The following is a 12,363-nucleotide window of genomic DNA, read 5'->3' as shown; positions in this document are numbered from 1 at the left end:
CCTTAAAACTGTTAGGGATGTTTGATGTCCCCTTTAAGGATACTTGCCGATGATAAGCCAATGAGAGTATCCGCTGGACTTAAAATTGCAATCAAGAAACATGCACCAGAGGCGGTTTAAATGGATGAGCCCCTCGCCCCCACCCCCAACACACCCTCGTGTCGGTCTCGTTATCGTATCACGTGTCGGCGGATCCCAGGGTCTCAATAATGAACTGGACACTTGGGTATTGCGCTGCGCATGCGCAAAAAATGTGCTTGGGGATGAGGTGTCCGTCTTGGGGTAGTTGACTTTTAAAAAGCATTGTCAACCCCTGATATGACAACTTCGATGGTTCTGCATCCACGCTGGGCGGACACCTTGATGTATGTATATGAAAAAAGCCTGAATGAAAGTAATCCGAATAAAAACCAATCCATGGAGGGACTAAGCGGGAATTGTCCTGCTACCCACTGCAGGGAACTGATATCACACTCGGCGTTGGGACGACACTCCGGCACCATAAGCCACCAGGGTTCTGTGTACTCGGACATACCCTCCCACGACACTGGGCGACAGTGCCCCGCTCCCCAGACTTCCTCCAGCGCCACCCTTGGTTATGGCTACCCATTCGGAAGCCCTTATTACGGGTGTCGGTTGTCACACTCACACAACGTTAACTTGCAGCAGAAGCAATGCTCTTACCACCCCGCAGAGAAATATGCAGAACCCAGCGCGGCACTGCCCACCGAAGAGCTGTCAAGCCGGGCAAAGGAGTTCGCATTTTACCCGGGTTTTGCCAGCTCATACCAGACTGTCCCGGGTTACTTGGACGTGTCGGTGGTTCCCGGTATCAGTGCGCACCCGGAACCGAGACATGAAACTTTGATTCCCATGGATGGCTACCAGCACTGGGCTCTATCTAATGGCTGGGATGGACAGGTGTACTGTTCTAAAGAGCAAACACAGTCAACACATCTCTGGAAGTCGCCCTTCCCAGGTATGACATTTTTTTTAGTGTGTGTATGTGTGGTGGTGGTGGTGGTGGGGGGATTCCACGCGGCTTGCATTGTGGTTTCTTATAAGAAAGGATCTAAATAACCAGTGTACTTGTTACATGTTTTATATATGTCACATTGAAACATTTCCTTTTAATGTATTATATTTATGCATTTAAAACCTATTTCCTTTGTATAGCCATCTCAAATAAACATATGACTGACTATACAGTGCATGATAGCACAGGGTGAAGGCGTGTTTATTTATGTTCATCCTTGAGTTAAAGTCCGGAGAGGAGGCCATGGGGTTTTTCAATAGCCGGATATGGGACTAGAAATTAGTCTGCCAAAATATAGAAGCAAAGAAAACAGATTGGAAAGACATAACCTTACCAAAATATTTAGTTTCCTTCAACCTACCATCATTCGTCTTCACGGCTGCTTCACGATATGACCACAACAGATGAAATGCAAAAACAAGACCTTTGATTTCATATTAGCATACAATTAGGTTTATGGATTGGAGCAGGGCACCGTTACATTCTCCGATAAAATAACAGATATTTGCTCAGTGCCAGTAAATCTAGTCACGACAGGGAGCGGTGTATTGAAGCTCACCCCTTTCACGCATTAGGTTTATTTGCAATTGCAAAATACCCTTTTTTTCTCCATTTCTTTATTTAAGATTTCAAATTCAATTCCAAATCAATTGTAATCAAAGCTTGAAGTGTGTGCGTTCTCATTGTCTATAGTTGAAACGAATTGATCCGTTAGTTACGTGGTAGGCCAATTGCCCCTATTGAATAGCACATTACATTCCTGAATACCAGTATCACGTTCCATCTTGTTAAGAATAGCTCATGGATTCCTGGATTGATTGGTGTATCATTCACAATCTAGTTCAGTTGACACACATGATTTTTGGAGCTTGTATGACCACTTTCCCCAAACTTGTCGTTGGCCAATACAGTCAATATTGGGATAGTGTGGTATTGGCGCTATATGCCCATAACACAGAATAGATCTACTGTTTTTTAAATAGATTACAGTTCTTTTTTTATCGTCCTGGGTTTGGTTGTACCATTGCACATTCCTCATGTTGTCCATGACCTCATTAAAATAGTCGTTTATCTCATCTCATCTCTGCCATGGATGCACTCTTAAACACGCTGAAATAAAACTTAGATAAATATGATAGGACTGTTAACCAACCAACCTACTGAGGTTGTTTGCACACAGCTCATCCGCATGATTAAATTAATGAGATGTGATGTCTTGTTATTTAGCTGTATTACATCAATTGTAGCTGCATTCAAGTTTAAGATCAGGGGCTATCAATATAGATAGGCTTCGCTGTCCTGCGCTCTCATAGACTAAGTGACTGTATAGCCCCAATTCCGATTATTAAGGCTTAATATTCGTAGTGTTTGCATATCAGTATGCCAATTTATGTTTTGAATATGCATAGGTTAAAAATCTATGTTTGGACTAAGTAGTAATCATGGTAGGCCTAGAGATGGCTGGCATGCTTGATCCGAAAATGTGGTCGGAGGCGCGGTATGGATGGTGTAACGCAATAGCGGGCCCTGGAGGCATACAGATACCAAATGGAGCTCTGTACGGCATCACCGTGCGCCTCTCAAATTTTGTGACAATGCGGAGGGATCCGCATTGACATGATTGGTTGACGGTAGGGGCGGGAGGTCCTGTATCAACACAAACTCACTTCCTTGACAACTTCCTTCACAACATTTCTGCACTGCTCCGCTAAACGCAAGAAGTATGAATGCCCTGCCTTCAGCAGAGGCAGGATCACCGTAAATGCTGCACCGCCAATGCAGACCACCGAATGACCATGCAGCGCCTTTAATGGGCTCGCCTACCATTAGGGCTACGTTTAGACATTTAGATTATATATTTTTAAACCCTAATGATTGGGATGTAACATAAGTTAAGTCCAACCATAGCCTACTTCAAGTATTTTAGGCCCATCTTAATCAATTAGCACAGCCAATCTACGGGGACCATGAACTTCAACAAATGCAATGATTTGAATGCAATGCATCAGTGCTGGGAACTTTCACATAGCACCCCCCCCCCCCCCTCCCCCACCCAATTGTTGTAGAATACCAACGGTTGTTATGCCCTTCTTTTCTCAGATGTCGTGCCTTTGCAACCAGAGGTCAGCAGCTACCGACGAGGCCGCAAAAAGCGAGTTCCTTACACCAAGATCCAACTGAAGGAGCTAGAGAAAGAGTATGCAGCTAGCAAGTTCATCACCAAAGACAAGAGACGGCGAATATCTGCCACTACTAATCTCTCCGAACGCCAGGTCACCATCTGGTTCCAGAACCGGCGGGTGAAGGAGAAGAAATTCGTCTGTAAATCTAAATCAAGCTCTCATATGCATGCCACTTGATTCAGTCCAATGTCACTGGCATGGCAACTCAAATACTTTTTCATCACTAACGCTCGATATTTATCTATTGACATTATTCTCACCTGGTATGATGCATTGCAAAACACAAACACCTCCCTATTTGGACATAAACTGGGGGGAAATAAAGAAGAAGATTTACTAAACCTGGTTTGGAACGAATGATCACATCCTTACAGGAGCGTCGAAAGCTACCAGCATTGTTAGTATAGCCTGAGACCTAAATTAAAAACTTTTGTGACTGATAAAGTAAACCGAGGTCTTTGGGGATGTCATACAGTGATCCTGTTCAGACATTTTCAGGTATTGGACGCATCAAGACTGAAAACTATATTTCAATGATATTGTATGGCGGTTTTAGTTTGATCCCAAGGGAATGAGCAAGTGTTCTATTGTCTATGTACAGTGCCGTGCGTTTATTATTTAATTAAAGGTTGCTATATTTTATGGTTATCATATTTAGATCATGTTTTTTCAGTGAATGATATGTCTGTCATGCAACTGTAATGATTGTAATCAATATAAGAATATTAAAACATGTTTCATATTAATGCACAATCTTTTCTCACTTGGTTTGTATAGTGAGTTAGGTCTTATTGCATCCGGGCTGTGCACTCACAAAAGCTGTTTTATTCCTTTATTTTGTGCAGCATTTGAACTGTGATGTTTTTGTTTGATCGACATTTACTCAAATGGAAACGTGTTTCATATACAAATAAATATAACGACCAACAAGGTCAAATGACTTTTTTTGATAGAATCTGTTTTCTATTTGATCGAGATCTTGTCTGGTTTAATCGCTTAATGTCTACTCTTCTGTCTCTGTATGACATATTCGGTGTCACTTTATAGGATGTAGAAAATAGTAAATGAAAATCCGGGACACTCAAATTAGTATGGTTACTTAAGACAAAAGCGAAAGGGAGAGTGGTTGGTCGGGAATGAAACATGAACCTCTAGCAACCCAAAGGTTGCGTGTTCCAACCTCATCAAAGACAACGTTAGCATTTTAGCTAATTAGCTACTTTGCAACTACTTAGTACTTTTTAGCTAATTTGCAACTACTTAGCATGTTAGCTAACCTTAACCCTAACCTTAATCACTAACCCCTAGCCTAGCTAACATTAGCCACCAAGCTAACATTAGCGTTAGCCACCTAGCCACATAACATTAGCAACAACAAATAGGAATTAGCATATGATACATATGTATTGTAAATTCGTAATATTATATGAATTACAGGTCGTAACACAAATTGTCATTTGTAACATATCATACAAACTATAATTCGTAACATATCGTACAAAAAAATGTATACATACAGTACCATACCAAACGTAACATATACTAATTTTAGTGTCCCGGATTTTTGTCTACCCTGAGTTCTGGTTGAGAATAGATATTGCACATTGACAATTAGTTGATTGATGACAGCTAAGAATGTATGTCTAAATGTTGTGCAAATCAGAAAAGCATTTGAAAATTTGTTGAGGATGCTAACTAAATGATGGACCCGAAATCAAAATGGCAATAATAACATTTTTTTCATATTATTTGGGCTATTATGATGATGATTTGGGGCAAATTGTCTTATTCGATAAATAACCAGTAGGCTAACGTCGAATTTTCACGTGGAATCATTTGATAAAGTGGCATATGTTTACCACACATAACCCACACATAACTCTTTGAACGTCATTACCGTTGTAACCAGCTTCAATGACATTAAGCATAGACTACTCCAGGACTAAATTGTTAAGAACCCCTAAACTGAAAATGTTCAATTATGGTTTAAATTCTAGGATGATAAACCCAATCCTGACTTTAACTAGTCCTCATCATATTATCTTAAATTCTGCGTTCGACCGAGAAGTCGATCTACTTCAGGACTAGCTGATATAAATTAGCCTCCCTATATCTTCATTCCATAATGGAAGATTGTCATGACAACGAAATCATTGGGTTTAGTCAGTCTATAGGTTATTGAGAATATCTCCGTGAAACCTAAATTAACTGCATAACAGATTCTGAATATGATTTTCAAAACGCAATGATAGGCTAGATATTTTGTCGAAAGAAGAATTGTCTGTGTAGATTATTAGCAAAGAGTCATTTTAAGAGTAGCCTTTAAAAAATCTGATTATTTACGTGTTTAGTGTCTGCAGCAATTTCATTCACTCATTTGTGCTCCAAGGTGTGGCATGAACTAATTTATTCCGGAAGCCTTCATAAGCTCTCTGTGCATTATTTGGTCGAGAAATGTTTATTTTATTTGATCATTTAAAACAAGGTACACATACCGAATGACACACTTGATTAATAATCATCGAGGATAATCACAAAAAGGTCCATTGTGGTTGATTATACCGAAACATCAAATTTGACTCTCCAAACGAATTTCGAAAAGTGGTCTATTCAATCTTTTGTAACATATGTTGGTCAACTTGACGTTATTAACTACAGTGAGATTCTCATGACGCTTATAGTCTTCTAAACTATTGTCTAAAGGCTATTTGTAGCCTACATTTCCCTTTGATATAATTTTGATAATGGAAATAAGTCGCACAATAGCTTTTGAAACAATTGGTGAACAAATTACAAATGTACAGTATTAAGGAAATAACGCACGTGTTTAGTTGTGCATAAACTACTCACTCTATCTCTTGAATAGTGTGCATTTTACATGCTAGGCTATTCATTTTAAAATCTCAGCTAAATACTAAATTATATTGCTTTTGGCATGTTGGTAAGAATGCTTGTGAATGACGTATGATTAGAGTACACGTTTGAGGGATCAATCATTGGGTTATACTTCTCTTTAAATATGCTATCTAAAGTATCTTGAGTTCTAATTCAATCGAGCAAAACGTCTTGCTGACGTAGGCCTACACGAGTTTCCTTTTCAAATATCACGTTGACTAATGAATCTTTGTCTCGAAAAATGTGCTCATGGAAATTGTATAATGAGAACAGACCCATCGGCGTGACCACTTGTTTTCATATTGGTCAAAAAAGTAGCCTAAATTGGCATTTTGGTAAAAAAGACAAAAGCAAACCTACCCCGTTTCAATATTGAATCGTAGGCTGTATGATGTTGGTAACATGCCTTACAATCAGGAATATCGTTGGTTGGATTGTAGCCCAAATGCTCAAATAGTAACACAATCTGTGCCATCGTCGTGTTGCTTATTCGTGTAACGCAGCAAATTCGTCTTGTTTGAACCTTAAGCCTTAGCTAACTTGTAAAACGTGATCCGACCAAACGCATTTAGGAAATCTTAAAATTGGACAAACCTTTCTATAGCTCTATTGTCATAATTGTTGCTTGATATTTTGTTAAATTAACTTTAGGCCCAATCAAAAGTTGTTGGCCTAGTAGTAGGCTGGAATGTAGCTGCAGAGCTCCTCGTCTATTGTGTCTGTACGTCACTTCTTGACTACCCTTGACCATGACTATGCAGTCACTTTGACCTTGACATAACAACAGCTCGTGCATAGCTAGGGACATAACTAGGGAAGGGTGTGCTTCCTCTCTCTGGTGAGGTGGGGGTGGGTACCAGCCAAGCGATTTGTTTGCAAGGCAATATAATAATTTTTTTCGAGTCTAGACAGTAGGTTATCACTATTTAGCATACCATAAACGAGGATACTGTCAGGGATTATGCCCCCCCCCCCCCCCCTCCATGACTATTTGATATCACCCCCAAATTCCAAGCATTTTAATCTGTTCCTGTTTTTCATTTATATTTCTTACACTTTTTCCTTATGCTTTGCCTGACAGTCTTACAGAATTATCTCGCCCCGATCTCCAGACCTTAAATTATACAGCACACTTACACAGTCATCATTGGGAGTGTGTGGTATTTTGAGCGTGGATAACAGGTAGACAGACCATAGACGTCTTGCAAGTCCATCACGTTTGACACCGACAAGTTTGAGCTGTGTAGCGTTTTTTTTCAAGTCGAGATTTAAAGTGTGCTCCTTGCGATGAGCTGTGCATCTGCCTTAAAGGAAAACAGACGTGGCCCATAAAATCATTTTGAAGGTATGTAGGCTGTTTTTATACTACCTTGAGTTTAAATCGATGTGAAGAACTGTATCGCTATATATCAAGAGCTTACCTACCTACCCGTTTCAGATTTAGGACTGTAATAATGGCAAAGAGAACATTTAACCCTAGTGCCATGAGACTTGTCCCCTTACGATGTAACTGTATTTTTTGTTTGCATCCACCCCTATGGTCGTATTTTAGCATGTGGTGAGTGCAGTTGCCTAATGTTATGAATTATCACGATTTTTTCTTCCGCACTTTCATGAAGTAGGCTAACCTAGGTAAGGCACTGTTAGAAGACAACCTTAAAGGTTCTGTAGGAGTCGCCTTCTTTATTTAGTATTTTATGGCTTTGTATAATATTGTTGCAAGTAAAATGGGCAGCTTCGAAACTATTCCATTTGTTGTTTTGTTTTATTTTAAATAGCAAGCGAAAACTCTTTCATTTGGAAGATATTGGAGACAATCATACATGGGCATATATGGAGACGTTTAGCGCACACTTTTGATAGACTGGACATATTGAATAGCACGGCCTAATTCCTGCTTGATTTCGAATATAAGTCACACACACAAACATTTTAAACAATTGCTGAACAAATGGCAACATTTTATGGAAATTAGTGAGCCTTTTACGCACTTGTTTAGTTGCGTAAAATAGTAACTTTCGTGTAGCATTTATCCAATGAAATATAATACACTATGGATTTATTTGTATGAAATATTGAAAACTTTCACGTGTATTTTCAATTTAAGTTTTTCTAATGTTTTTCAAATGCATTTTCTGAGCTGTGTAATCCGCTTTCCTTAGATCCTCTCTAGGTTAAATTGCACATTTCCGCATCGTTCCCAGAAATTTGAAATGGCTTTTATTTTTTATTTCCCGGTAAACCACGTAGTTGAGCTCCTTTCTTGTTTACCTTTCAAATCACAGGGCCTCTATACCTTAAAACTGTTGTTTTTGTCTCACTTCTAGAGTAGCCTCCCTACAATTGAACAGTGTTCCTTAAAACGTTCACAATATCGTTTTTGAATCATCAAATGTTATATTTCTTTGTTGAACCTCTTGACATACTCGTTCATTGGTCATATGTCTTATCTGACATAATTTACATGATAGAAATTACATTAAAACAGGAATTTTATCCACTCGTGTGTTAGTGTCAATATCTTAACTTAGAACCGTGCTGACCGATCTAGGGAAATAACTCCCAGAAAGAGAAGGTGGCTGTCATTGTCAGTCAACCAGGGTTTAGGCCCAAGTATGAGTGAGTGAATGTGTGCTGTCCTGAATGGGAACGCTGAGCACCGAGAAGAAGGAATATAACAGCCTCTGGTGGTGGATAGATGGAAATAGCAGGAAGTTGGAGACGGGATTGTGGATTCACCCTTTTGCAGCATATAGCAGGTGAGCAGAATTTGAAGAAGAACAACGTTGTCTCGTGTTTTAGTTTTTTTTATCAAATGATTGTGCTAATGATGAGAGATTCCATCACATATTGCTTTACCCTAATCCAAACAACCACCTCACCCACCCATCCGGAAATGTTTCCTTTTTATCAACAGTAGTTGATAGTAGTAGCCTTACGAATAATATTTCAAGTGACATTCTTATAGCATGTGTCAGTGGTCATGTTGCGTGATTTAAAACTGGTTTGTCAGCCAGAAGAACTGTTTTTATCCTGAACAGCTGAACTGTGCTCGAGTGGACGTTGTATCAGATATAGCTGCAGCCGTTCATTGCTGATGATGCATTCTCACGCAGGAGAATATAGGACATATTGTAAGATATTATGGCGGGTTAGAGTCTTTTTCAAGCAACATTGCTTGGCGACATAATATGACTAACAGATTTTATTGTAATAACTCATTCTGGATTAGTAAATTGGCAGGTAGTCGGCAGTCCTTACACACACACACACACACACACACACACACACACACACACACACACACACACATGCGGAGAGAGATTTATGAGATTTGCATCACAGTGCCAAAACCGCATGTGGGTCCATATTATGCGGCTGTGCCTTACCAAACAAATAACACGGACTGTTGCAATAAAGTCCATAGCCTATCAAATAGAAAACAGAATTCCAAAAGTACATCACAGGTGATGTATTTAGGCTATGTATTCGTTGTGTGTATTCGGTTTAGCTTAGCAATAAAAAGTAGCCTACCAAATAATGTATTGACAGTAGTAAGGATGAAATTGATTCTATATTAATGTTTTCCAAGTCGATGCCATGAAGTAGACTAGGTATATGACTAGGTATATTTTGTGCCCATGAAGTAGCCTATATTGTGTGGTAATTTTGATCTTGCGTTTTGTTCTGTTTTTATTGAGTTGTAGACTAATCAAAGTTGATTACATTTAAAATAGCATTATAATCTGTGTAAACGCAAATTAAAATTGCACAATATATCGATGCCATGTTGATTAAGTATGTTTAAATAATAAATAAACAACTAAATACAAACAAGTGTTGTGAAGGCGCCCGGAAACCCGTCAGTCATCATTAAACATTATTAAGGAATTTAAGTTGCAGTCCTTAGCTTGAATTCTTTCACATTCCATTCCAGAACCAGTGTTGCCTCGACCAGTTTTGTTTATTTTAGATTGCCAATTTAACATTACGATTGGCCTTAGCTTGCCTGTAAGCTATAGACTGAGTTGGCTATAGACTGAATCATTCTATAATTAGTCTACTCAACAATTAGAAAACTCAAGTGCGATACTTTTTATATTCTACCACCTAAGTATGACCATACTACCATCTAAGTATGAGGTATAGTGTCCTAATGTTAATAGGGTTGACATTGATATTTGGCTTCAGTGTGATTGTTTGGGGGACTTAAAAGAATCATTCATGAGTTTCACAACGGGGCTGTAACTCTGACAACATGTAACGAACTCAAAGGAAGGAAACGCTCTTTGTTTACGCTATTGCCCCTGTCTGGACATGGCGAGGGATTCCAAGACAGTTGTGTCAATGAGCCAGCAGACATCAATGCACTAGACAGTGACCTTGAACTGCCGAAGCGCCAATTGGTATGGCGTTCTTCACTAAAAAAGCGGAAAGAAAGAACTTGATAGAAGAGAAACGCGAAAGTTTCAGCATATTTTTTACAATTGCATGTTAAAGTGTTTAAAATGTGATTCCTGAGTCTTGTCTTCAATAGAAAATACCTGTGGTGTTTCTAAATTTTGCGTTTCTTCTATATACACAATCATGTTGTTTTTTTCTACCTCCTGTCGAGACGTCAGGGTTTGGAGTGATTTCTTTTTTTCAATGGCCGTCATTATGGGGCATGGTTATCTATCTTCTGTTTCACCAAGGTAACATCCGTGATTGCCAAACGGACTGTTTTTTAACCTCATCATTTGTGATTAGCACTGTGTGCGCTGAGAAATGTATAGGCTAATTAGCATAACTTCAAAGATGTATTGGCCTGTGTGTTTGTGTTCCTAGATATCATAAACTGTTGTTATGAGATTCCCCTTGCTACTTTGGTCAATATCATCCTAGTAAGAGTACACTAATCTGTGCAATGACTGAAGCCGTGGATGACTGGAGGTCGATGACTAGTGTTCTTTTCTGATAATGATTATAATATGCCTACAACATTTAGTGAACTTGTGCAGCACATAGGCAGGCCTACTCTGCTTAACTAATCCAAAAACTAGGCTATTGATCATGGAAAATCAACGGCAAATTTGTTTTTATACATATTCGTTTTGTGAAGCAGAACAAAACATGTAATAAGTACAAGACCACAAACAGACCTAGGAAATGCATGTTATGTGTTTCATTCATTTGCATTTGCAGTAATTTGTTTATGAAAAGGGTCCTTTTGGGTTGACTGTTACGCACGATTTAAAAAAAAATACTGTATCTGATGGCAGTTCAGAACAATGGGCTCTAAAAAAAATCTCTCAACTCTAAAACTAACTGAGTATCAATTTTAGGATAGTGTTACATAATACGCAAATGCTCTACATATTAGGGCATTTTATTAACACGTTATGGAGATACACATACTGTAGACCTACTGTAGACCTACTGTAAACCTAGGCCTATATGTTTAAATATGTCTATATTTACCCCTTAAAACAAAAACACTCTAGCTTGAAATCAGATATTGTTTCTGTTTTCGTCGATTGTCTTGTCTCATTTGTAAAAAGGCAACATTGATTGACAGCTAAAACAGGCTATGCGTGCTCTTGGAATGACAGAATGTATGTCTCACATGCAGTTTCATTATTCCAGACCTGTGGCGCTTTTTCAACACGCATGTCCCAAATATTAAGGATTTCACGTATACTGAAGCCATATTTTAACTGCTTCTGTGGCCTTCCTTCCATAGCTCTAATGCGTAGCTTGTATTATCCCATTTCAAGTTTCAATGGGCCATAGACAATTAGTGTGAAATGCACTTGCAAATGCACTGCCAGCCTCCAAAGTTTACGTTAGGCCTAATTTACAATGCCATATTTATAACTGTCTTTCCATCCTTCTTGATGAATATGAATCCTTACAGACACTATTATTTCATTTTTGTCGCATAGCAGCAGCTGCCGCAGAAGCCAAGGCTTCTATAGAAAGTGATATGTATAGGTAGGTTTATTACACATTGATAAAATAGCAACTCCTCTCTGTCCTGTCCTATGCACACTATGGCACTGTAATAACAATGGTAAGTAATTTAGTAATTATATAATAAGCAATGTTTTGTTGACATCTTACGTAATTGCTATCGCCTGGCAAGTAGGCCAATGATTTGAACGCGGTGAAGGTTGTCAGGCATTTCGAGAATAACAACATTACACGAGGAATGTAAATAGTTAAAATGAGTACTGGGTATGCCTGTCTTAATCAAAAATCAAGTCTTAA

At 38.8% G+C, this 12,363-nt stretch overlaps 1 protein-coding gene across 1 annotated transcript; it reads left to right on the top strand.

Annotated features, from left to right (window-relative positions):
* The first annotated feature begins 231 nt into the window (after window positions 1–231).
* LOC118936430 (homeobox protein Hox-C13a-like) lies at window positions 232–4,163 on the top strand. The gene is made up of 2 exons (XM_036950318.2): window positions 232–979; window positions 3,137–4,163. The coding sequence occupies exons 1-2, from the start codon at window positions 319–321 to the stop codon at window positions 3,394–3,396; spliced, it is 921 nt and encodes a 306-aa protein (XP_036806213.1). The 5' UTR covers window positions 232–318; the 3' UTR covers window positions 3,397–4,163.
* Window positions 4,164–12,363: the final 8,200 nt, after the last annotated feature.

This window comes from Oncorhynchus mykiss, chromosome 17 (assembly GCF_057628025.1).
Source record: "Oncorhynchus mykiss isolate SJ-2025 chromosome 17, ASM5762802v1, whole genome shotgun sequence".
Lineage (NCBI taxonomy): Eukaryota > Metazoa > Chordata > Actinopteri > Salmoniformes > Salmonidae > Oncorhynchus > Oncorhynchus mykiss.
Note: the sequence above shows the minus strand (reverse complement) of the source record. Positions and strands in the feature narration are given on the sequence as shown.